General features: G+C 45.3%; 1 protein-coding gene across 15 annotated transcripts in view; it reads right to left on the reverse strand.

Moving 5' to 3' along the window:
• Positions 1–27505, reverse strand: part of PRDM2 (PR/SET domain 2) — a 119100-nt gene that overhangs the window by 26266 nt on the left and 65329 nt on the right. For 7 of the 15 annotated variants that reach the window (XR_013380767.1, XM_077899567.1, XM_077899561.1 and 4 more), the window contains 2 exons: positions 15501–15611; positions 5968–10345 (listed from right to left, as the gene is read on the reverse strand). The exons of 1 other annotated variant lie outside the window; for it this stretch is intronic. Coding sequence is in view for 11 of the 14 variants with exons in the window: in XM_077899567.1 (XP_077755693.1) it covers positions 5968–10345; positions 15501–15611 (4489 nt within the window). In the remaining 3 variants the exon portion in view is untranslated. Of the gene's footprint in view, positions 1–1239; positions 5853–5967; positions 10346–15500; positions 15612–19164; positions 19224–22071; positions 22090–27505 lie in introns of those variants that run through there. 7 more of the 15 variants (XM_077899570.1, XM_077899572.1, XM_077899571.1 and 4 more) reach the window with 6 other exon arrangements.

The raw sequence follows: 27505 nt of genomic DNA on the forward strand, positions 1-27505 counted from the left end.
TGCTTTGGCAGATTGGGAACTAAGATCCAGAAAGTAAAATAACTTGCCCGGGGCAAAGCCACCCACGGCAGGGACAGAGAGGGCACAGGTCAGACGCCTGTTCACTGGCACATGGAGGGATGGACAAACGGCGAGTGCACGGGCCACGACGGGAACCCACTTCTCCTTCCCAGAGCCCCGTCAGTGCTCCATCTCACAAGTCCCAGCTTGTCAACAGGGCACTGGAGGAGTTCGGCGCTCCATTGAGCAGAAGATATAAAAACCAAGGATACGGAAAGTCATTCTGAAGCTGCATGGAGCCCTCACCTCCTCCACGCCCGCCTCCCTCCTCCCCCCTGAGTTTCTGTAACACCGGAGAGCTGGAGAGCTGTAAGCCCGAGACAGGACCATCTGGCCAAGGGAGGCTGATCACACGTTCGGCTTCACCACCATCCCCGCGGATGCAGTGACACGCAGAGATCGGAACAAAGTACGAGAATAGCAAGTGCTACTGTGGTGGGCTTTACGAAACTGCTTATATTCAATCGTTTTTAATTTAAAGAACAAAAGCAAAACACAGCAATTCCATAGAAGCCCAATACAAATGTTACAGCTTGTTTCATTCTTGTGGGGATTCTTAAAAAGAAAAACCCCCAAGCTAGAGTAAACTGTTAAGAAATATAGAGGAGGCTGAGATGAACCCCTCCCCCGCCCCCAACATGAAATTCTTTATTTCCCTCTTAGCAAAGTTCACAAGGTACTTCTCAGCACCGCCGCCCCAAGCTGCCCCAACTGCACGTCTACCCTCTCGGCTATAGAAGCAGTTTAGCAAACATTCAGCGGGTGCCAAACAGGAGCAACTGAACGGGGGCCGTCTGGGTGGACTCTACATGCCGCACTTCCTGCCACGCGCAGCCTCAGGCAGCTCCTGCCTGTCCCCTTCCTCTTCCCCAGGGTGGACAAAAGCAGTCCTTTCACAAGGGTTTAGAAAGCGTTTTTATTGGTTACAATTATATAAAAAGTCTCATTTGAATTCCCTCTAGTTATTAAGTGCTTGCTAGCAACAGCATCAAAACACTTCTTATACATCTGACAAGCTCCAATGATTTCTTTCAGGCCAGAAGGGGAAGAACAGCAAAGGGCAGTCCTGTCTGTGTAAGGAACCCCTCCCTCCCTCCCTCCCTCCCTCTCTCTCTCGCTCTCTCTCTCGCTCTCTCTCGCTCTCTAAGGCTACATTGGTTAAAATCAACGGACAACCTCTTTTGTATGTCAAATTGTAAATTTTAATGTTTTCATTAGAATAGTCTTTGATATCACTCTCCAAGAAGAAACAATAAAGTAACTAACAGCAAACTTCAATACAAGAACACTCTCCAGATTAACAACTCCAACAAAAATGTAAAATGTAAATCACATATAATACAATTGAAGTGTCCAAAACAATTTAAATAATTTTAAATATTTTATTTTTAAACTGCTACAAATGCTTTGTACAACATTTCAACATAAAGTCCCCATAACAGAAATTTAACAAAATGGGAATGGTCGCGAAAGGGTTAAAGTGGCACAAATTCACCAAACAAGCATCAAACTACACATTTTCAGAGGTAGATTACTTTTAAAGTTGAGAACAACAACAACAAAAAAAAACCAACATGAATAAAACCAAGCCATTTTCCACCAACTCAGTCATCGATTAAGGGAAAGGCATAGAATGCACAGAGAAACGACACAGCCACTCGGGAAGAGGCCAATTTGTGGGTTTGTTGCTCTCTCTTAAGAGACAGAAGTGTAAAACCTGGCATGTAAATTCATTTATACTTACGTGTAGACATACATCTATAGAGGCCTGTGGTGCATCCTGGGTGCGGATATATATTGCTACATAGTCTCCAATAATACAATAGTTCTAAATTAGTGCCAGATAATCATCTGAGAGGATAATGTCCATTTGGATATATGAACATGACACTGGAAGAAGCATTAAAAAACAGTCCACATCCAATCTGGTTCCCTCTCCATTATGCTGGCAATCTGCTTGTGATACATATTTCAAAAACAAAAAGAACACACAAGCTGAGAGAAGCTAAATGCCTCTCTGTATAGAACTCATTTAAAAGAAAGGCATCAAGAGCTGGTGTGTGACCAAAACGTTTTTAGAATGAGTGCATCAGAATCTGTCATCCCTGAAATCTACAGAGAACTACTCATAAACCAGAACTTGCTCTGGCAAGGTTAAGTTCCAAACATTCCTTTTTCTGCCGTGCGAAGACCCGGAGCGGCGCTCAGATCTGAGCCCCCAGTGCTGTGGCGATGGGCCCCAGCAAAGCAGCAGAGACCCGAGCCTAACCAGGGCAACGAGAAGCCTGCGTCAGTCCTGCGTTAGGATTTTTGAGTCAGCTTCAACTGGTCTTGCAAGCGTGGGAGATCTCATATCCTTTTGGCTGTAGTGCTTATCCTAAGTTGAACATGCAGTATCTTTATTTAGCCAATTAAAAGTTTGCTTTTGGGGGGCTTTCTATAGGAAGCTCCTAGAAAATAAGGAAACTAAAGATGAATGGCAACATAACCTCACCTGACATGACCTGACCGTGGTAACTGAACGGTGCAAAGACCGTTCAACAAATGTCGTTAGGACAGCTGACAGAATGACTCTGCAGGTGCACAGGAACTTGGGTAGCCTACTCGAGAGAGGCTGGGAGGGACCATGAGCAGGTCTCTTTGGAGCGGTGAGTGGCAGAGACAGGTATGTGAAAACAGCATCGCAGCGTTTTTTCAATCAATTCATTCACGGCCAAGGGGAAAACATGGTCTGGTAGTTCATGCTGCTTCTCCATCTTTAAGTGTTTAACGAGAACACAGTTACTTAAGCTGCTCTAAAAAAAGCATTAAAGAATGGAAGAACACCTTGGAATTTACGAAGACCAAAAAGATGGCCAGGGGCGGAGGATGTACCTCTTTCCTGTTGTAGCAGGTGGCAATGAGCCCTCAGCAACAAAACTAACTTCAGTCCCACAGCATGCAGGCGGGCTCTGGCCACTAACTGTGCAAGGTGAGCCCAACACAGGACAGGGTCCACAGGGGATTGAGAGCTGTCACAGGACAAGCTAAAGACGGGTGGTATGCCTGCTGTCCTCCGCTGCCCAGTCCTAAGAGGAGGATGTGGAACACATGCCTTTCTTACGCCCTGACTGGCACCATGTCTTGTGCTCCAGGAAATGACCAACTGGCAAAGTCTGCTGAGCCCTCAGCATTCAGTGGGAAACTCTGACTTCATTCACATGGCTTGAGAAACTGTGGAATCCTCAACTGGCATTCCAATGTAAAATGTCTGAGCGCTGGGGACTAGCTCTTAATCACAGTTTGTTACGAAGGAACACGCAGGAAAAGGGATGTGCTGCCAGTTTCGTGCAAGTCCTTGAATATGCAAAGGGCTAAGTAAAGCAAAATCACTGAAAACAAATGCAAAGCAAGTATTTCTAAACATGCACCATGAAATCATCCCTGAATAAAATTTACAAGCAGAAATATACCGAGAAGGGACGAAGACTACATCTAACACAATTCCTTTCCAGTGTAACACACCCGGCACGGGAGGAGGATGAGGCGGGCTTTCTAAGAGCTCTGCACTGGACAGTGATGACCAGCCCCACCTTCGGAGGCTGGAGAGCAGGAATCCCACCCAGCCTTAGAACAAATGCACAAGGTGCTACCGACGGCCACAACAAACTCTCTGAAGAACTGCCCCCACTCTTGTGTCCGGCTAATTAAACTATGATGTCCTATGGAACCTGTTTGTTTCTTTACTTCCCAAATTTTATGGTCACCTGGAAGCAGCACCCCACTCTCCCTCCACCCCCCCACCCCCCGACGTCAGACAGACGTCCTTCGTTCAGATGTACCCACAGTACAGTTCCAGTGACCCCTGCTGCCACCATCTACCCGTTAGAAACCACAGCAGTGTTTTCTTATCAGACTCTTCAGTGCTGCCTTTTAGGCCAAATCCATTCCAGCAATGTAACCCTCTGTTAACTATCAAATAAAATGAAATAATCAAGATTAACTGGAGCAAAAAAGAGAGACACAATTTTATTAGGCACTTTGGTCCTTTGCAGTTTTAAGGGTTCTTCAAAAAGCACTGGATGAGTATAGAGGCTAAGTGAACGAACTTCATAAATGTATAGTTATTCAGAGAGTTTATCTTTATAAGTAATTTTGTATAACCTCAGCCTTGAACTGTATAAATGGGATCCAGTACAAAATAAGTGATTCTTTCACGTAACACTGCAGACAAAAAGGGATGCACAGAGTACATTCTAAAGCATTAACCACATGGGAGATGTTTTTTAGTACAGTCAGTGAAAATGATGGCATTTTCCGGTTCTTTAACCTTGAAAAGGAGTCGGTTCAAGAATATCCTGTTGTTGTGGAACTTCGCAAACACAGATGGAGTACAGTTACACTGCTACAGGTAGGCAGCTTGAACAGCTGATATACAGGTGCGTATTTTCACCAGGGCTAAGCTCCAAGATGGTATGTATGCATATGCCATGGCCAAAGACCAGATGCTGAACCGGAATTATAGTAACTGGGATTATTTATAGTTCACTTACGAAAGTCGCTTTTTTAAAACGTGACCCTTGATGCCTACAGTAAATCATTCCAATCAGCCTTGGCTAATGATCCTTCTCTTTATTTTTCTTTAGCCAGGACTTAAGGCACACCAGCACCAAGAACTCCACCTTATCAACTGTGCAGTGATAACCGTACCTCCGAGTCCTCGTGACCTCTCCAAACTGCACTCACTCTCCCAGAATTCATTCTAATGGTTTGCCTGAAACATCAGAGTTTTCACTCAAAGTTATAGCCAAGAACGCCTAGAGCTGAGCAGCTCATTACTCTGAAAGGACAAGATTTTAAAGTATCTTGTGGAAATTCTATCTCATGTTGACTATTTCACGTGGGTTTCACCTGTAGGCTTTATTCCAGGAAATAGGAATTCCGAGAATGCACATCACCTCGGGTTGAGTGACTTGAAAAAGTCTGAAAAGTCAATATGACAAATTTAACTATTGCCCTGTGTTTTTAACGTGTCACTGAGAAGAGTTTTTAATACAGGGAAGACACAGAATAAAACACTGAAATCAACCTCCAACCTAAGAAGTCATCTTCCGCCATTACTAGGGGAACAAAGGCGCGGACGCGTGGGGGCTGACCTGCCCTGGGCTGCCACACCTGCCCCGGGGGCCTGCCAGGCTCTCGCTGTCCCACTGCCAGGCTCTCAGCGCTCCCTCCTCGTCTTTCTTCAGAATCTGGCCTGTTTATTTTATCCTATGTCTGGAGACGGGAGTGGGCTGGGGGTGGGGGTGGGGGACATAAGGCATCTTAAAAGGAGTACGGTGTCGTGTTTTTGCTTTAACCAATGAGGCAACTTTTTTCAAATTAAAACACACAAAAAGAAAGCATGAATAATAAAAGCATGCTCAATTACTATAACTACAGTCTCTGTGACTCCAGTCACAGAAGTATTAAACAAGATTGCGATGTGGTTTCAACGAACTCGGTGATCCAACCTTAACCATAAAGCAATGATCTATGATCTGGAAATAATACAAGTGGCACTGAGAAATTACCCAAGATATGAAGGAAGTGTGAGAGGATTTCATCTTTTCACAAGAGGGTACCTTTGAGAGCTTCTCATGGTCTCAAATTCAACTCGCAATCGGCCCTATTCAAGAAACGGTACCACTCGGTGAGTCCTAGGACTGACACAAAAGCTGGGAATTCAGGTCTGAGGCAGCCAAAGCAGTGACCCTTCTTCGTGCCTCCAACCGAACCAACAGCTACTTCCTTTAAACGCTTATGTCAAAATTCTACAGGAAAAAGGAAAAAAACAGCCATTGGGCAAGAATATTGTTTTCTTCCAACCGTCTTCCCCCCCGCGCTTGTCAGCTCGGACTTCCTGTAGCCCTGGAAGCCTCGGCTTACCTGAAGTCCTTCAGCTCCTGCTTGCCACCGCTGTCCTCCCTCCTGCTGTCACCCGGGTCGGCAGCGGCTGCCAGCTGGAGGCTTCGGGTGACCGGCCCCCCACTCCGTTCTCTAGATTTTACATTGAACCGGTCTGTTCTTTTCTTACTGGCCAGAGCGGATTTGCTCTGCAAGACGGCCTTGCTCTTCTGTACCCTCACGTGCAGGCTCCGGGACGTCTTGCTCGAGAGCTGAGCGGAGTGACTCTTGGCCACAGCTTTGGGCTTCTTCCCATCGACATGCGTTATTCTGGCCATCCGGATAGGGCTCGAGTTCCTCAAGGAGGAGCTGGGCTTCTTGGACTTCACCGAAGCTGCAAATTTGACATTCTGCTTGGACCTGAAGGACGAGGACGGCAGCGGGCCTGGCGCAGGGCCGGAGCTGCGCGCTCGGGTCTTGCCCAGAGGAGCCTGCACGCTCTGCATCTTAATCTCCGCGTCTGCAGTCCGGCGCCGGTGGCCGCTGCCGTTTCTGTCACTGCCGGCAGATGACGCGTGTCCACCTTTCTTGGATGAAGGCGACACTTTTTTTTTGGACGGGGAGAGCGGCTTTTTGGGACAGCTGAAGGCGGCGTGTTTATTCAGGCTCCCGATGTACGTGAACTCCCTGTTACAGTAGGGGCAGATGTGCGAGGACGACTCACAGGCGGTTTTGAAGTCGGCCTTCTGCTTCGCAGATTTGTTCTTTTGAAGGATTGCTTTCTGGACAAGCTGGTTCTTTTTCTTCAATGCGTTTAGTTTGAGCTTGTTCGAGGACATTTTGCTGAGCTCGACGCTGAAGTTCAGTCTTTTGGGCTGTCCCATCCGTCTGAAGGCGTTCTTCCCCGAGTTGTCTAAAACCACCACACCGTTTTTGGGCTGTACAGTCTGTTTTAAGGGGACTGGGTTTTTCTTGGGGGTATACCTCTTCTTGTCACTGGCAGAAGCACACGCCAAGATGTGTTTGTGTAACTCTGGCATGTTGTCAACACCTTTCCCACACTTTGTGCAGCGAATGGCAGTGGTGAACGTCTGTGGAATATTGTGGGTAGTGAAATTTGTGGCCGTCACGCCGATGCCCATAGGGTTTCGGTGATGGTACTGAAATGGGGGTGGCTTAAAGCTCGGGTAATGCTGATTGAGGCCCAGCCGGACATCTGGGTCTTTCGTCTTTATGCCAGAAGCCATTATTTTTATGGTCGTGTAAAGCTCTTCAGAGGAATCATTAAGCTCCTCCTCTTCTTTTGATGCTTCTAAAGGATCTTCCGGCAAACTCTGCATATGCTCTCTGTGGGCCTTGCTGGGATCAGTGAAGTTCTGGGGCCTCAGCGTGTCACTTTCAAACTCATGGTGGGTGCACACCTTGTCTGGGTGAAGATCTCGCTGGTGCTGCTGCAAATTGCACAGAAATGCAAATTCCTTTTTACACACCGAACACACAAAGATATTCCCAACTCCATGAAGCAAGAAGCGATGCTCTGACAGGTCAGTTTTAGCCTTAAAAAGCTGCACACAAAATTCACATTTGAAGGGCCATTCTTCAGCATGGACAGATAAATGTTTGGTTAGATCTTTAATGGAAAGAAAAGGCGATTCACAGACATTGCAGACAAAGTTTTTGTTGAATGTTTCCTGAACAATCTCCTGTTCGACTGCAGACTGGGGTTCCTCCCTGGGTTTCAGATCATCATTCTCTAGTTCCTCCTGCTTGAAAGTAATCATGGGGAGAGAAGCTTCCAGATTATCCCCAGAGGAAACAACAGATGATACAGCTGAGAGCGGTGGCGGCGAGGGGGAAGAGGAGGAAGACGAAGAGGAGAAGGAAGACGAGGAAGACGAAGACGACGACGAGGAAAGGGTTGGGGGTCCCGGCGAAGCAGCAGAGGTGAGCGGCTCCACGGAAGGAATGGGAGAGGGTGACGGAGACACTGTCGGGGAGAGAATGGGAAGCGGGGACTGCACGGTGGCATTTGAGAGCGGAGAGGGACACGGATGGGGAGACGCCTCAGAAGAGGGGGCCGGAAGAGGGACGGTGGGAAGGAGTGGAGGCGGTGGCGTGGCAACAGTCAACACGGGAGGACAGGCTGGGGGGGAAGAGGGGTGTGTTGGGATCAAGAGAGGAGGCAGCTGCCCAGAAGAAAGGGAAGAGGCCTGTAGGGCAGGCGAGGAAGGAGAGACATCAGGTGGGGACTCAACCACAGGGGCAGATAAACTCGAGTCCGGGCCAAGGCCAGGGTCTGGCTGGGGGTCCAGGGATTGACAAGGACTCGGGCTCCGGGTCACATCTGCAGTATTCTCTACAGGTACATCAATGCCATTGTATTCGTTGAGAAGAACCTTCTGCAGCATGCAGGTGGTTGGCTTCTTTTTCTTTACAGCACTGCAGGCTGGCTGCACCAGATGGTTTTCTTTGAACTCCTTGCCTTCAGAGTCGCCACAAGGCTTCTTATGCACACTGAGATCTAATACAGATTCCCACTGGACCGGAGTCTTGCCCGTACCCTCAGCCTTCTGTTTCACACCGCTGGATAAATCCAGTGGCTGCTGGTTGCACACATTGCTAAAAGCAGAACTGGCTGCCCACTCCTTAGATACTTTATATTCGTCGAAGCATGGTGGGCTCACAGTTTCTCTCTCCTCTCTCCCAGATAAACTCCACACAGGTGAGTTGCTATGACTCTCTAATTTGGGCTTTTTGGAACCTAGAACTCCATCACTCCATGCTGCTTTGCCTTCGCTTTGCTTTCCAAAGTCTCGAAGGGCAGGACTATGTTGTGGGGAACTGGGTGGAGAGCTGGTCCGCCGCTTAAACCTACTCGAGGTTACGGGGAGCATCGATGCTGGAGCAGACACACAAACAGGCCCTAACTTCGGTATTTCAGTGGCTGAAATGCCCCCAGGAGGAGTTAGCTTGTCCTGGGTCTGAAGAAGCTGTTTGAGCTTCGATGACAAGTACACATTTTTCTCCTTGTGGAAAGACACCGCCTCTGACGTGGATATGCTGAGAGGCAGTAAGGAACACGAGGGCACCGAGGGGTCAGGCTCTGTCTCAGCTTTGATTTTCGGTAGTGCGGGAGGACTTGCCGTTCTTCGCTTCTTGGACTCACTGTTGGTGCCCCCAGAAGGCTCCTTAGGAAGATCCTCTGCTATGGAGGCCTGTGCCGTCTTTACATTTTGGGTGATCTCCACCGTAACTGGAGTAAGCAGACAATTTATCCCATACAAGTCCGCCGAGCTGGACTCCATCTCGATGACATCACAGTTACTCGTGCTGCTGCTGGTCTGAATTTTGCCATCAATATAGAACTTTAAGTTTTCAGAGATATTGCTGGAGATATCCATGATGTACACGTCATCTGCCTCCCCGTCCTCCTCCGGCTCCGTGCTAGGCACGTAGACACTCTGGGCAGGTGGGGCCTGCTCGGCAGGGGGGTGTGGCTCCTCCAGGAGGCCCCCTTTCCGCCGCACGCCCTTGGGAATCAGATGGCGCTCGTGGACTCTGCGCTGATGCCGCCTCATGTTAGTATGTGTTCCAAAAACCTTCTTACAGTATTTGCACGGATGAAGCTCTTTAACTTCCCCATTCTCTTCCACAACAGAAGAACCGACGCTTTCCTGGGGAGCTTTCTCTGAATGCAGGAGCAGAGAGTCTTGCCCGAGACTGGAAGGCGGCGAGTCCTCTTTCGCAGCAACACTGTCTCCGGGTCCTCTGCCATCAGCGGGGTCCTCGGATGGCTGTAGAGGGAGGCTGGGCTTCCGCTTCAGCCCCGCCTCGTGGCGCCGCTCGTGCCGCCTCCTGTTGATCTGTGTGCCGAATGCTTTCCCGCAGTACTTGCACTTGAAAGCATGATTGACCGTGGATATGTGGATGTGCATGTGACGTTCCAGCCCCTGTTTGGTCGTGAACTTCCTTTCACAATGCTGACACGGAAACAGAAACGTCTCAAATATATCACCATTGGCCTCTTCCTTAGCTCTGGGAGTTCTGGTAACAGGTGGAAGCTCTAGAGAGCCCACAAGAGTTTCTTTTGAAACATGTTTTGGTTCTTCTAATAAATCTTCTGGCTTCTCATCACATCGTATTTCTGGCTCTTTTACAGAACTTTCATTTGGCATGTCAGCTTCTTCCTCCCCCTCTTCCTCCAGCTCGTCATCTTCATCCTCTTCCTCTTCCTCCTCTTCCTCCAAATCATTCACCTCACAGTTCGTGGCTTCTGGCTTCTCGTCCGGTTCTGTGTGGGGCTCACAGGTGGTGGGGGGGACCACTAGTTCTGGAAGCACATCCTGACTAGCCGCCTCCTGAAGAACGGCTGTCTGCTCCACTGCTGAGGCTGAAGGCTTCTCGTCCTCTTCCTTGGGACCTAGAAAGCACAGGGAAACAGAAGCATGGGCATGAGGGCAAAAACAAGCCACTTTCTGATCAATTCTTAGTATTCAAGCGATTTCTCTTATCACCCAAGATGCGTAGAGGAGCATATGGCCAGCAATAAAAAGCTCTACCTTCGCATTTATAAAGCCGTATTGGCTAGGAATCCCATTATGTTCATTCACTCAACAAATGTCTACAGAGCACCTGCTACACACCAGGCAACATGCTGTGCGGTGAGGATACGTACATGAACAGAGGGTGCCCACGTGGAGCTTTGAATCTCTTCTGTAATCAATCACACACATATAAATACAATTCTGTTGACAGAAATCGTAGTACTTAAACCGTGTTGGAGGGGCGCCTGGGTGGCTCAGTGGGGTGAGCACCTGCCTTCAGTTCAGGTCATGACCCCGGGGTTCTGGGATCGAGTCCCACATCAAGCTTCCTGCTCAGCAGGGAGTCTGCTTCTCTCTCTCCCTCTTCCCTCCCAGTGCTTACTCTCTTGCATGTGCACGCTCTCTCTCTCTCTCTCAGATAAATAAAATGTTAAAAAAAAATTAAAAAAAAAAAAAAAAAAACCTGTGTTGGATATGGACACAAAATTGGATTTGGGACCAGCATGTGATGTTGGATATTAGGAGTCTTGTGAATTTTAATTCCTCATGATTCCAAACTGAAGCTAGAAAAGCGCTAAGAAGGGTGGACATTTTCCAAGTCTAAACAAATTATTAAGAACTCAGGAGCTGTGGAGAAAAAGGAACTTTCATGCACTGTTGGTGGGAATGTGAACTGGTGTAGCCCCTGTGGAAGACAGCATGCAGGTTCCTCAAAAAAATCAAAAACAGAACTACCCTACTATCCACTAATCGCACTATTGAGTATTTACCCAAAACAATACAAAAACACTCACTCAGAGGGATACACGTAGGGATACATCCCTTCATTTACGGCAGCGTTATTTACAACAGCCCAACTATGGAAGCAGCCCAAGTGTCCATTGATAGTTGAATGGATAAAGAAGATGTCACACACACACACACACACACACAGACACACACACACGAGTATTATTCAGCCATAAAAAATGAAATCTTGCCTTTTGCAGCAACATGAATGGAGCTAGAGCACAATGCTAATAAGCAAAGTCAGGGAAAGAAATACCACACGATCTCACTCTAGTGTGGAATTTAAGAAACAAATCAAATGAGCAAAGGGGAAAAAAGAGAAAAAGACAAACCAAGAAACAGACTCTTTAACTACAGAGAACAAACCAGTGGTTATCAGAAGGGGAAGAAGAGGTAAATAGGGGATGGGGATTAACAGTACCCGCATCACAAAGGGCAGAAGAATGTACAGAGTTACTGAATCACTACACTGCAGACCTGAAGAGAATATAATACTGTATGTTAACTACTCTGGAGTTAAAATAAAAACTTAATAAAGAAGAAAGAATTCAGGAGCACCTCAAGAAGGAAATAAAGACCTGAAGTTACCTCTGAGTCTCTATAGCCGGAAGAACAACCCCCCAACCCCGCCCCAGAGGAAGACAGGGGCAGGCACAGGTGGTCAGGGAGGGACTCCCCAGTTAAGGGGATAGGGAAGCAGAGGCTTAAAGAAAATGAGCCATGTGAACATCTGGGGGAGGGAAGCCCTCCAGACAGAGGAAACAGACACGTCAGCTCTGAGTCAAGAACGTGTTAGATGTGTTCAAAAAACAGCAAGAAGTCAGAGAGGCTGGGGCGGGGCGGGGGGGGGGGGAGGGCAACTGAAAGAAAACTCTAGGTGGACAAGGATGGGGGCAGGGCAGGGAGAGGTAGTGGGAAGTGGCTGGACACTGGGTAGGTTTTGAAGGTCAAAAGCTGACAAGGTTGCTGACTGGTTGTGGAGGGCAGTGGAGGGAGGGAGGAAGGGAGAGGTCAAGGAGGATTCCACAGGACTGTAATAATCCTATTTACTGAGAGACTGGGGGAAAGTAGGTCTGAGCCCCATCCCCCCTCTGTGAATGTGCCTGCGCTTGGGAGGGGGGGGGTCAAGAGTTACTTTGGAGGTGAAGTTTGTGATACCTAATATATCTCCGAGTAGAGATATCATTAAGTGGTTTTTTTTTTTTTTTTTTTTATAGGACTCAAGTTCAACAAAGAGGCTGAACCCAGACCATCCAAGTCCTCAAGCCAGAAGTGGTATTTGGAGTGTGGAACTAACTGCACGAAGCCGCCTGGGGAATGAATGCAGAGGCAGGAAGACAGTGCCCCCACATGACCCAAGGGCTCACAGGTCAGAATGAAAGAGTAAAGAAAGTTCCAAAGAGCGATCCACTGTGTCTGGAGCTGCAAATGGGCTGGCAAAGAGCGGGACAGAAAACTAAACATCCAATTTACCAAAGTAGAGGAGGTTGGGGATTGTGACAAGAGTTTTAGCAGAGCAATGGGGACAAGTGCCTATCAGAGTCCAAGAGCCTATCAGAGTCCAAGAGCGAGGAGACAGAGAGACTATGGTGCAGCTATAAAGGAGAGCAGAGAAGTGGCTGCAACAACTCACCGGGACGGCAAGGGACTCTAAGACAGGCACTGTCACGAACCCATTTAATGCTGACAGTGCTGCTTTCTCCACAGTACCACCTGAGTCCCTGCTCAATTAGGCCCCTTTTAAGAACATTAAATGAGAGTTAAGAAGGGCTCCGTAAAGGAAGCGAAGCTACTCTGACTTCTGGCTCCTCGTCTGGTGTGCAAGTATTTCCCACATGCCAGGACTGGGTGAGTGAGACTGTCCAGACCCTACTTCCCACAGAGCTTCCCTCCACCAGCTGATGATGCAGCCATAAATTAAGGGCCACGCTCTGCCAACGAGCCCCCACGAGGTCCCGCTGAGGCAGGGCAGGCAGGCTTCCTGGAGAAGGCCCTGGGCGGGGCTGAACCTGAAGGTCAAGGACAGGAGAGGAAAAAGAGAGCAGGAGTAATCAAAGCAGGCGCACCCTGGAGATCAGTGCAGACCTCCTGGGGGCCGTGGGGACCCACTGAGGTACTCTAAAGCAGGAGCCTGCGTCAGGGAGGTCTGGCTGCAGTGTGGATTACAGATTGGGAAGAGGACACCCCTGGAGGCAGGAGACCACTTCCAAGGTGGGGTTGGGTGGGGGGGTGGCGGGTGTGTGGCTACACTAAGAGAAGGAAATGGAAGGAAGCAGTGGACACAGAAAAGATTTGCCAGGCCGTCAGAGCAGAGACCTGCCAACAGGCCCAGTGACCACCTGGATGTGAGGAGGCGGCACTACAAAGGCCAGCGGGTCCCAGCTCTACAAACACCACGTATTGGTGCAAGCTCACCCAGGCCTCACCCCCTGGCCGCTCAGCCTTACTGTGTACCTGCCTGTCCACTGTGACATTTATTGCCTCTCTCCCTTCCAACAGATGGGCCTTCTCTTCATTAATCCCACCAGTTCTCCACCAGGACACCAGTCATTTAATGGTGCTGGGAGCAAACTCCCTTTCCAAGTACATTTTCAACAAAGCCCCGGCACGTTGCTAAAAAACTCAAAATGAGACAACAGAAAATGAAAATAACACCTCTAAGGCTTACAAATTTTAGAGTCCATTTTTAGCCAAAATCTGTGGCTTCTTTTACTGGGGAAAAGCATTTTTTTTTCTTTCCCTGTGATTGGTAAACAATCCCAGACTTAAAACTGTCCAAAATAATACGGAGCAAAACCCACAGAGCTCTACTAATTAACCAGTAAGGCCCACACCGTGTATGCACACATTCGATGAGGTCTGTTGAGTTTTAAAAATAAAGGAAGGTTTGGGGCGCACATGGAAGAGTCTGGACTGTTTGCTCAGCTGAGAACAATGCAGAACATTCAGGAGTGGCTGACAACCACCCTGTAAGGAACCAATCAGACTTTGTCCAGCTACTCCAAACACAGGTACAGTATGAGGTTCTTTTCTTCACCAGACCTAATATTACATATCAGGAATAAATGTCTCCAATTACTGAAGGCTACTGGATTTTTTTTTTTTAATTCTGCCACTAAAAGCACTGAGGTTCTTTAGTATTTGTCCTGTTGTTCAAACAAAGTCTTAATTAGCAAATCTGCTATGAGCATGCAGAACTTAGTTTCATAAGGCTCTAGGAAATCAACCTGCCTGTTCTTGCTTCATAAAATGCCACAGGAAATTATAATCCTTTATGAATGTCATCACTGCAAACAGTGCTGAAATAAAGCAGTTTGTAAAAAGGCAGCCAAAATATTCTGTTTGGGTTTGTTTGTTTCTCCCCTACAAATGTTTCTTGAAAGAGTCACAAGCGTTATTTTGAAATTTGCCTGTTTGGGTCACTACAAACAATCCTTAAAAAGCTCCAGGTTCTGCATGTATTTGCCACATAACAAACTTAGACACGCCTCCCTCATTTCTATTACCAACGGTCTCAGTGTGGCAGCTCAACTGCAAGGAGCACGGAACCATCTGCCTTTCTGATGAACTTCCTATCCAGCCTCTCTCTGAATTCTCACATCATGGAAGGCCTAGAATGTCAATCCTCAGAAGGGACTACAAAGAAGAAAATTTGGTGTGGAGAAATATAAAGAAATAAAAATAGGAATTTAATTTCTAACAACAACAACAAAAAAAAAACAAGAACGCTCTTCACTCTGCACACTTTTCATGCCGACACATAACATCAAAGGTGTTTTGAGACTTCAAGTACATTTTTATCTGAAGTGCAAAACATAACAATATAAGAGTATCAATCATAAGTACACAGCGAGATAAAACAGTAGCAGAGTAAAGACACTGATGCGCCCATCCCCCAGCTCAGTGATGGACCAGCGTCAGTGATCCAGGGCCTTCCGAGCCCCTGCCTGCCTGTAGCACTTCTGTCACCAGAGATTTGTTTCGATGGTTTAACTATTTATAAATGTGATCATACAGTAGGTTTCATTTTATTTTAATCAGGGAATAATCTCATTTTTAACAAAGAAGGTCTTTTTTAAGGATAGGTGGGATGTGGAAGGCTCAGCTCACCATGTTAAATTCGGATAGCCTTTGCCGGTAAACCTTTAAGGTTCTTGGGTGAGTCTCAGAAGGGCATCCTAAGGAGAGTTACAGTAACTAGTGATACATACCCAATCATACATGTCCAACTTCCAAGCTTACCTTCTGCAGAATCTCTCATATTTGCAGAAGCAGAATCTGGCTCGCCTGTCTTCAGCTGCAGGTCGTCAGTTTTGTTTGCTTTGTTTTTACTTTCCTGGGATTTTTTCTTCCCTAAAATACAACATTTATTTATTTATTTACTTACTTACTCACTCACTATTACCCTGAATTCTTGAAAAAGATTATTTCTAATCTAACGACAGCAGTTAATCAGATCAGATTTCTAAAGAAAGGAACAAATGATGAATATGAATACTTTTGTCATGTCAGAGAAAAACAAAACAAAACTATAAACCCTGTATTTTGGGGCATTTATTCCCCTAACAAACTAATAGATCATCTATTCTAGAAAAGTTAAAAATACTGATGTCAGAGGAAAATGAGAGAGATACTTTCAATACCACCCAAATAAGGACTGGCAAGAGTCTGATGATTTGTAAGAAGCATACTGGGGAAAAACAAGGCGGTGTAACTTGGGTCCCTTTTTGTTAAGATATGCTTATCCATAACTGTCAAAGTGAAACACCAAAAGCAGGCTCCACTGAATTGCAAAGGATGCATATTGCGCAGTGGCTCAAATATCAAATGCAGAGTAATTATGAATAATTCACTGTCAAGCCGGCATGAATTCTGAGGGTCCCCAGGGACTCGACTCCAGGTCCAGTACAATTCGGGATTTCATTAACAACTGGAAGAATGGAATTCAGGAAACACTAACTGCATTCCAACCAATACCACAGAGTTCAGGAGGTAAGATTAAAATGCAATGCATCTCTGACAAGCTGGAACAATGAGCTCAGGTCACCAAGATATTCAATATGGATAAGCAATTCTCTAGAAAAGCACTAATACTGGACGTTTGGCAGCTCAGTGTCTTTGGGATTTAACCAGAATTTGTGGCCCTTTTTTTTTAATTTTTTTTTTTTTTAATTCTAAGTTTCTCTTTCCTGGTAACTTGTTTTTCAGTTTCCAGATACAGAACAGGGTACTCTTCATCTTCCCCAAACATTTCTTTCCCCTCCCGCAATGCTCTCCCCATCAGGCCTCACAGAGCTGTCCTCTTTCAGAACAAGCCTCTTGACACCTTTTTCTCTGAACTAGTAAAATGACAAACTGGAAACCACTCACTGCTCCTGGAAAACAGTATTCTCCGTAACAGAACATCACTACAGAGGAGCAGAATTAACTAAAATATAGATAACACATGAAAATGAGGTGAGACACACAAGTAACATTGAAAAGTTCAGAACGGTTAAAAATGGAAACATCAATTATAAAGTAAATGCTAAATCCTAAAAAAAAGCACCACCAGATTTTGATAAATACTGAAGAGATGAAACAAGGGGGGAAAGTACAAAAAACTCAATAATCGGGCATTTAAATGGTCAGTCTTAAAAAGCAAATTCTAAAATACCATTTTAAATCCCTAGTTCTTCGGTCTGTTAAAAAAAAGATGCTTTGATGCTTTCTGTCATTATGTAAGAGCTCGCTCAGATAAATTCCTGGTAACACATCCATCCCTCGTTTCCAAAGGCATCTAAAATGGAACTCAGGACACAAACACTTCTCTGAAACCATATTCTGGTGGGAACAGAAGCCGAGAGCTTCTAGGTGGGAGGATTATAATCCAATCCCCTCTGTAAAAGGGAAGGACACAAAAACACCTTTTCACAGGGAAAGAAGTAACCTCCCCCTTGTAATTCTTTTTCCCTTTGTCACCCTAAGGGCACTAAACCTCAATCTGATGACAAGACTCCTGAGGAATTCAACTGTGCTTCAGCAAATTTGAATTCTATCGATTTTCAATCAGTTTTCTTATCCTCACCATGACAGATGCCCTTCCCTGTATGTGTTGCCCAGTCCATATCAGACTACTGGTGGCAAACACTACAAACATAAATGATTACTGGCTACTAACATATAGTTGTTCTAATGCTGCAGTTCATGTCTGTTGAAAACCACGTGAAGGACCCCTAGTGCTCTAGGTTGCTGAAGTCAAAAGTTATATTCCGAAAAGTTCCCTGGATCACAGACACAAAAGTGTTGTAAGACATCAGCGCCACCTCATATACCCCAAAGAGCCCAAGGAATGGCCCTTTCTTACTCTAACTCTCTACTTTGTACAGGTCTGAGCTTTTGAAAGAAGTAAAAAATAGAGATGCAGTATAAGCTTGACCTGTTATGGAAAAATCTTACATACATTTCAAAAAGTCACACTGGGAAATTTAATAGAAAAACAGATGTCAGTTTGTTGTAATACAATCCCGTACAAAAGCAACTCGAAGGGTTTCTGCAACCTTTCAAGTGCTATTATACAAAGCTGGTTAGCAGGTCATACCAAAAACTGGCCTATCTGTAAACAGAGTATTAAATAAGTGAAGTTTCTAGATTTATAATAAAACAGCACAACTGTAATGATACCATTCACCAATACGTATTCAGACTGAAATCACACAACTATCTAAAAGGCCAAAGCACTACTTGAAGTTTCATTCCTTGCCTAAAAGAATATTAAAACACCTTAGCTGATACTGAACGTCAGTTATATACTTCTGGACTCTCCAAACCTAATCAGTGAGAAGGGGCCCCCTCGCCCAACGCCAGGGGCCCTCTTTAAAAAACAAAATTAGGAAACCTTGACTCCCTGCCCTGTGAAGAGAAACCACCTGAAGCAGGGACATGAGCATCCTATGCAGAGGGCCACAGGCTGCCTGGGCGTTCCACGAATGATACCCTCTGTCGTGGGGCCTGTCTGATGCACTGGAGGGCGATTAGCAACATCACTGGCCTCCACCCATGAGATGCCAATAGCATTCCAATTTTTAACTGTGAAAACCCAAAGTCTCCAGACATGGCCAAATGTCCGGGGGGGTGGCGGGGGAGTTAGGGTGGGGCGGGAGGCTCTCCCCAGGTTAAGAACCACTGGGCTGAACCAATACAATACAGGCCACGAAAGACATAATCGGGGCTCTGCAGTCTATATACTTAAGAATTTTTTTCAAGTATTGGAATATACTAGTAAACTAGTGATAAAAACAAAAGGACAATTAAACATACTCCCAAGTCCCTTTGGGGAACGCTGACAGACTTAGTTCATCCTGGAAATGAGTCTATCCTAATCTAATTCTCATTCACTCATGAGTTTGAGATTAGCCGACACATGAAATGATCCTCACAATCCTAATCAGAACCACCTAACTAACCCTCGCGTTACTTCCCATCAGGACCGTAGACTAGAGACGAAGGGGCTCTCAAAACCACCTGTCCTGCCTGCTATTTTGAGAGAAAAATGAAGGCCAGGGCCCCAGAGGGACTAAATCATCGGTCTACGGGAGAACAGAAATGAGGGCCCAGGTGTCCCGACTTACACTTAGGCATGCTTGGCGTCACTCACAAAGCCAAACACTGCCATAACAGGACGACAGGTGGGGGAGCCTGCTACATTTCCTTAAATGAGTAAATTTCTCTTCCTGATACTTGGTTTCTATTCTATTTGTCATCCACAAAAAGAGAAAAACAAAAACAAGCCTATAACCAACAACCACCTGTGAGGGCCCTGACCAAGGGGCACGGGGACTTGTCTGTGTCTGTGAGGCAGGAGGCGCCTCGGGCACCCGGCCGGCTGAGCCCGCTGGGAGCCTGGTAAGTACACGTGTGCACTTACCATCAGGTTCCTGAAGGGTCCTACATAGAAGCTACTGCCAGCTGCGTGCTCCACTTGGTCTAAACAAGAAAGATACAGGAATGAAACACCAGGAAAGTGAAATGGAAATGCCAACAAAGAACGTAACGGGGGGACAGGACAAACCTCATGTATCTGAGGAAAAGAAATACACACACAGTTATGAAGAAAACGGAATGAAACAGAAGGGAAAGAGCAGTTACCTACTGCAGCAAGGTTCTCACGCACAAAAAAAAAAAAAAAAAAAAGATTTTAAAAATTTATCTTTAACTGTGTTCTCAGCCACTGACAGGAGGACCTGCTTGGTATACTTACTCTCAGGCCTGTACCACGCCTGCGCTGCAAAACAGATGTTCTTACCACTCACGCACATTCTGCTGAAGACCCGGAAGTCCCCGTCCACGCCTCTCATCTTACAGATATCCAAGGACCAGAGACGGTAAGTCATCTGCCCAAGGTCACATCACTAAATTCGCCCCAGAGCCAGAATGAACCCCCAAGGATGATAGTGCTCAAAGTGTTCTTGCTACTACATTTATGTAATATCAGTAATAACATAATAAAAATATCATATTCTTTACAAAGCATTTTAAAAGAGATTTTATTACAGAGAAAGAACATGTGTGCACGTGTGCATTGAGTGGGAGTAGGAGCAGAGAGAGAGAATTCCAAGCAGACTCCCGCTGAGCCGTGGGGCTTGATCCCACAACCCTGAGATCAAGACCTGGGCTGAAAGCAAGAGTCAAATGCTCAACCAACCGAGTGACTCAGGCGCTCCCTACAAAGCACTTTCTTTTTTCAAAAAAAGATTTTGTTTATTTATTCATTAGACACAGAGACAGGCAGAGACACAGGCAGAGGGAGAAGCAGGCTCCCTGCAGGGAGCCCAATGTGAGACTGGATCCCCGGTCTCCAGGATCACGCCCTGGACCAAAGGCAGGTGCTGAACCGCCGAGCCACCCAGGCTGCCCTACAAAGCGTTTTCTATGCGTTTGGTTTGAAACCACTTGGTTTCAAGGGCAAATGAAAGAAAACTGCTAGAGACTTCCACTGCATTTATAGAAAAGGAACAAGAATCGAATTGGAGTGCAGATCTTTTTCCCATTTCAATTTTATCTGATGTCAGACACACTGATCAGTCAATAGCACAGAACCTCGATCTAAGCAAATATGATTCACCATTACACAGTACCAATAAAATTGGGCTTTCTAGTGAAATAGCTACCATACAGAGAAGTCCAACAGTCATAATGACCACTTTTTAAAGATAATGTCTAGCATTATACCTCCGGAGCCTGAGATGCAAGTTGCGAAATCAAAATTGCCTAAAGCATCACATAAATAATTTAACCTAGGTCTGGACTGTGTTCTACTAGTCTAATAAAACTGGTCAAACACTAGGAAATTCTAGAGAATAATGTTTCACTTAAATATGCACAGACTTTAGAGAAAACACAAAATTCTAGAAGGCGTGCTCAAGTTACATTAAAAATTCATCACAAGAGTGAAGGCTCACACATTTCGTGATTTAAGTGAATTAAATTTAGAAACCTATGTAACTAACTCAACATGTGCCACCTCCTCACTGGGGAGCGACTCAACTCCCAAGGTATAAAATCAGAATTCAGTGCTAGCCCACAGGAGCAGGCCTATCTGCACTTTGCGTAGGGAGCTCACCACCTTTCTCAGATACACGGTTGATTCCACACCAGGTGAGGCCCCATCTCTGAGCCTCCACCAGAAAAGGTCATCGAGAACATGAGCTGCCCTGAACAGGAGCCGCCACAAACTCCCAGAAGAACCCCCAGAGGAACCCCTGAAGGACAGGCTGTACCTGCTGCCTCCAGTGCCTCGCCTTTCACTGAGCCCTTCATCCCAGCAGCTGCGCCTCCATCCACAACTACCCGCTGGAGCCCCACTGTGCACGGTTACCTCTGGCCTTGTGACAACAAAACCCCACATTCGCCCCAGGTTTCCCCTCTGCATCTGACAGTTTCATGGGCCTGAACAATCCTCAGATTCTCTCCCCCAGCCTTGGGACACCTCCATCTACCACCTCCTCCTTCTGTTAGCTTCTTTCATGAGATCCTCCTCTTCTCCCTGCCCTCCACCGAGAGGGTCCCTCAGAGGGAAGGTGAAGACTGGACGCTTTCATACAAGGTTGAAGAAAGGCCAAGCCCAGAGCACATCTTAGAGAACAAAACAGACATGGGACACAGGAACAATGGGCTTCATTAAAAGGGAAGAGAGAAGAACCTTAAGATTTGAAGCAGAAGGAGCCTCAAAGGTGGCCTTATCTGCTCCCCAAACTCCACAAACATGCCTCTTGAAGCTTTATCTCATTATAGGAGTTGCCTAAAATCTCACAGCAAGTTGGTAGCAAAACCGGGACTTTTATTCCCATTCTATTTACTACTCTGTCCACTGTGTTCTAGAGGCCTTGCTATGAGTGATATGTTCTAGGCCCTAATTCTTTCACCCTTAATGAAGATAATTAAGGGCGCCATCTGCACTGCAGGCAAGTTTGAGAAACTTATCATAAAAACAAAGTCGGCATACAGCTTTTCAAATTTCTGAAAGCAAGGCTGTAGCTTTTATGACAGCAGCACTCAGAACGCCAGCTTTAGGGGGAGGTCAGCATTCCATGGGCAAGGTGAAAGGTTTGGCTGGGAGAAAAGCATAAGGTTCAGGGGCGCCTGGCTGGCTCAGTCGGTAGGGCACATGACTCTTGATCTCAGGGTTGTGAGTTCAAGCCCCACACTGGGCGTGAAGCCAACCTAAAATAATCAATTAAAAATATTAAAAGCATAAAGTTCATGTTAAATGACTTCTTTACAGGATTAAAACACATGCACGCGCGCGCACACACACACACACACAATCTCTAACCGCAAAGAGAGGAAGGGGCATCGATGGATGACGGCAAAGTCACAGGCTGAGAGAATGACGGTGATGTGATGTTCGTGGGAGCTGGGAACGGGGCAAAGAGTCAGACCCCAGCACCGCCTTCTGTCTGGGGGTGGGTAATGTTCTGCAGTTGGTGTGAGGAGTACAGAGGAAAGAAGCTGGAAACATATACGAAAATTACGTTTTCTACAGGAAAGTAACAGTCCATTTCAATTATTTTAATGTATGTTTAAAAAATCCAGAAGACGACGGACTCAGTAGGGTCAGCAGAGGTCCCGGTCTGGGCAGCTGGACTGAAGTGAGAGCGGAGCCTCGGAAACCATGGCCAGAGAGGCTCCCCCGGAGGTCAGCCCAGTGGCACCCGGACGGGGTGTGTCCATCAGCTGCTACAGCTGCCCAAGGGGACACTGGGGGAAGACGAGCCACTCCAAGCCCAGTCCCAGCGCTCCAGCTGTTTGCAAGAGAACATTATGAAGTGGCAAGACGTCGTGCAGCAACTGGTTTTCATGAAAGTAACAGGCAATACGTTTTCTATATGTTTCTTTTATACTTAAAATAGCTTTTATACTTAAAATAGCTTGAAAACGTACCTGACTGTAAAAAAATTCTGTTAAGCAGTTTGGGCATAATTTCAACCTTTTTCTGTAGTTAAACTCGCCAAGAGAGCTGTCTGTAATCCTGGAGGCAAATTATAAAAATAAAACCTCTCTGGTTTTAAGTTGCTCATAGTATTAAAACAGGACTCTAGGCTTTGCTTCCAACAGAAACAATGGAAAAGTTCTGGATTTTTCAGTGCCTCAGATCCCAGTGTAAATTCCTAGGATGCTTGCCTCGCGTGGGGCGGGGGGGGCACACAGTCTTTGCCCCTGTGGAGGGTCTGGCCCACAAGTCTTCCACATGCTAGGCTGATGGAAGGAACAGCAAGGATCCCATCTGAAGGGAGCTTTTAATTTCTCTAAAAAAGGCTTTTAGTGGCTTTGTCTGGATAATTCCAAATACCAGAAAAGGCTCCCCAAATAAACTTTAATAAATTCAAATGAAGAAAGCATTAAATTTCCTTACGCTCTTTGGAACCTCAAAGTCTTGCGGCATGAATAAAATGATTTGAGAGGCTAACTCAATACCTCTGAAACCTAAACAAGCTGCCAGCCTGTTCTACTTCGTAATTATTTTAATTTCTAGGGTTCTTCTCATTGATCTTCAATAGCTTTTATTTTACAGGAGAAAAAAATGTATCTAAAGTCTGAAAACCATGCATATAAAATGTGAGTTGGCAACTACACATTAACTCCAGTTCCAGCGTCAGTCCCCCGAGGCCAAACGAACAGAGACGGGGAGCTAGGTAGGGAGGTGGTGTGTGGCCTGTGCCTGGCAACCCCCTAACACGGAGCACTCGGCCACACCCTAGAGCATTGGTTATCCTCAGCTAAAGGGAAAGACATTTCTGATAAATTTTACAATGCTACATCCTGATGAATTAACTGTGAAACTGAGATTAAAAATACTTTCAGGAAGTAAAATCTAGATATAAATCTGAGAGAAGACACAAAGACAACACTTAAAATCATCATCTACATTTGTTTCCCCAAAAATGCTCAGAGAAACAGCAGTCAAGCCATACCACCAACGAAGGTATGATACCTGTTTATGTGTTCGTATTTTCTCATTTTTCTAGATGGACATTTGGTTATATTGTGCAAAAAACAAATGAATAAATTATCTCTGAAAGAAATACCTAACAAAGGGAAAATTAATGAGGCAACTGAAAACGGCCACTATTGGTTGAGATTAATATATGCAATTTTAAACAGTACAATTTGGAAAAGGTCTCAATGGTCTACTCTGCCTACACAGCAGAAAGTCCTGAGGTGCTCCCTCTGTTCCCTATCTCCTACCTGTATAGCTTAGTCTAAGTGTCTAGAAAAAAAAAAAAATCAACATTCACAACAGATACACAGTTAAAGGGGGTGTAAAACAGAAAAGACACTAGTAAACAGCCGACACTGCTCAAGCATTCCAGTTACCGATGCTAACCTTCTGGCGGGTCGTTTCAACTCTCTTCTTCCCTGTGCATCACGTTTACTACAAACAAAAATTTAACTTCCCTCCTCCTTTTGAGCAGCCATGCACTTGTATTCTTTTTCTTGTTTTACCGCACTTGCTTATTTTTATCCATCATTATTTAAATCAAAAGTATAATTTAAATAACCATACTGAATGCCTCCCAGGTATAAACGAAGGGTCAATGTGCTGGCAGGCACCCGTGATAATCATGAGAGTACTGTTTCCTGGCTTTTATTTTGCTTCTCCTGAAAGTGTGAAATTAATGTGCCACGTTTTGATAGAGCTTTAAGAAACAGATTATAAAAATGAGACAATCTACAGAGACTCTAAACTATTCATCATTTGGATCTACCATGGGATACTTATTTTTATTCCAGTATAATTTTTAAGACTATCCATCACTACTGCTAAGCAATCTCATTCTCTTCTTTCTGAGACCTCAACTGTCTTCTGGCCTCCTCCACATCTGCGGATGTACCTCTATCAGAGCTTATAAACAGATGCATCACCACTCCACCAGGGAAGAGCTAGGACCTCTGGAGACTTTTATGCATGCGCACAGACCAGCATACATTTGCCCACTCTGATAACTCAGAATGGTGTCTTTCAGACTCAAGCAGAGAAGAAACTAAAATGTATTCTCCTCATAATTATTTTTTAAGACACAAATTACATTTAAATTCAAGATTTTTTCTAAGATCTGCACCTAAAAACAAGATTATACCAGATAATACAACTCACACTCAGATGCACCGGCCTGTTATCAGAGCCCAATTCATGCCAGATTAGAATTTTTCCCTCTACACACTTTGTAAAGTTTCTGGAACCATGGTGAAGCAGAAGTATTTTGATTTTTCTGGGGTGCCTATTATCCACAAAGCACTCTGTTAAGAGCTATGGGGAATACATACATATATATATATATATATATATATATATATATATGTATGTGTGTGTGTATATATAGATAGATAGATATAAATATAGCTACAGATATAGTAGATATGACTACAAAGCTGTCTGCCCCAAAGGAATTTAAAGTTGAAGTTATACCCAACTTTGTGAAAAGCAAGTCCCTTTGCAGAAAGGCCCTACCTGATGTCAACAAGAAGCAAATATTGAATAGAAAAGATGTTCAAGAGAAACTGAATCTCATTAAAAATAAAAAGAAGGGAGAGGAAAGAAGAGGGAGGAAGAAAACAGGAAGGAAGGAAAAAGGCAGGCCAGGGAGGTGGGGAGAGGGAGGGGATAAAGTAAATCTCCATCCAGCCAGGTAAAGCAAGGACGCAGGCCAACTGGGGCCCTCCTCGGGAGAGCAGCTGTGGAACCCCAGCACTGACAGGACTATGCCTGCCACATTATCCTGAGTTGATGCTTCTCTCTTTCACCAACACGGAGGTAAAATAACGCCCCCCAGGGAACAAAGAAGCCTAGGAGCAAGGTCTCACCAAGGACTAGGATTTTAAACTGCTGCCTCCTAGGCTCCCTCTCATGCCAGTCACTCCTTTCACCTGTTCCCAAAAGGTCCCTGTGGCCCCAGAGTCATAATCTTTCCTGAAAACAGCTGGCCCCAACGAAATGAGACTCTGGAATGGGCTCTTCTGTCTCTCCCCAGTGTTGGGGTGGTACTCTGAATAAAACAGTTCTCAAAAAAAATAAATAAATAAATAAAACAGTTCTCCAGGGACACAAACCCAGAAAAATTGAAAGTCACAAAACTAAAACTATATTGTGCAGCCTTGGGCCATGATCTGATCAAGGAGACACCATCCCGGTTAAGGCAGACAGGAACTATAATAGACACTAGTGACAACTACCTGATACAGGAATCAGGAGGAGTAAATCAGACAATGCATAAAAAGAACTTTGCACAGTGCCTGACACAGTCCCAACTGATTCAATAGAATCAATTGTTTGTAAGGATTACCCACAGTAGATTCTACTAAACAAATTACAGAAACCCCATGCCTACAAGCCTAAATTGTCAGCATATGTTCCTTCTTAGGAAGACAATGACATTCTGCTTCCATTAACAATTCCAAATTCATCCATTTGTTTTTGTTCATTTGTTCTCCAGTGATTCCCACGATCCCACCCAGATATCACTATGAAGATGTACATGTCCAATGAGGACACAAGTTCAAACACTCACTAATGCCCCCACCAATATATAGTCATGCTCTAACAGAAGCTCTGAGTATACTTCAGCTTTTTAAATCTTTAACCTACTGATTTTATTACTTCTCACCAACTGTCTAAACATAACAGCTCACTTAGTGGTTTCTTAATCTTTTGGGAAATCTCTGAAAGTCAGGCAACACACCTAAGGCTCCTCCTCTCCAGGTAATCAGAAAGAGACACAACCATTCTAGGAGGCTCACGGACCTCTGTGTCGCAGAGTCCAGCTGTAAGTTCACCACACATGAGTACTGAGGGGTGTACCTGTATGATTCCCCAAAACAGACCCCAATCCTTAGAGTGTTCAATAAAAAATGGTGCACAGCAAATCAGGACATCTGTTTCCTTAAAAAGGTTCTTTTCCTTTAAAGTCGGTATTGTTGGCTTCATCGGTAACTTGTAAGAAAATGGCTCTTTCACATTTTTGTTTTTTCCTGACTGCACAACCAGAAACATGTAAAATTACAGATTTCCTAATCTGGCATGTGCAGCATGGAAATTGCTCCCACAGTTACCTTCAGGGTTGTCTGATAACTTAATGTCTAAGGAAATGTATCCAAAATTCATCCAAAATGTCAACCACACAAAATTCGGTCACAACAGCATGGTAGTCATAAGTGGTTTGGACCACACAGGTAAAACAGAAGAACAGAAGAAAACAGTAAACCTTCATTTGGGCAACAAGCAAACAGTCAAACATGTTTACTTCTGCCCAGGCACATGCAAGAAATCAGATTCCAGGAGCTATCTAATCCACCAATCTATGTAACCACAGGTGTCCCAGTTTGAGTAACTAACTAGTAAAACAAGACAGCTTTTAAGAGAGAAGCAGGTCTCTAGCACAGGAGGAGTTTTCTAATGCCACGATGTGTACCTAGATGCAGATCCAAAGACCGTCTTAGCTCTTACCTATTTTCAATCTACTTAATTCACTTTATGTCATCAAACCAAAATAAGACGTTGGAACTATTCCTTTAATTTTTCGGAAGTGCCACAATAAGCCAAAGAATGGAGAGCGTTACCACAGAGCTAATTTTGCCGGTGCCCACCAATTATAATGGGATGGAACAAGGTCAGTGTGCCGGGCGTATTCCTACAAGGCTCTCATTTAATGCTCAGTGCAATCCTGCAAGGCAGATCTCATCCCCACTTTACAGACTTGTAAACTGAAGAT

This window comes from Canis aureus, chromosome 5 (genome assembly GCF_053574225.1).
Source record: "Canis aureus isolate CA01 chromosome 5, VMU_Caureus_v.1.0, whole genome shotgun sequence".
Classification (NCBI taxonomy): Eukaryota; Metazoa; Chordata; class Mammalia; order Carnivora; family Canidae; genus Canis; species Canis aureus.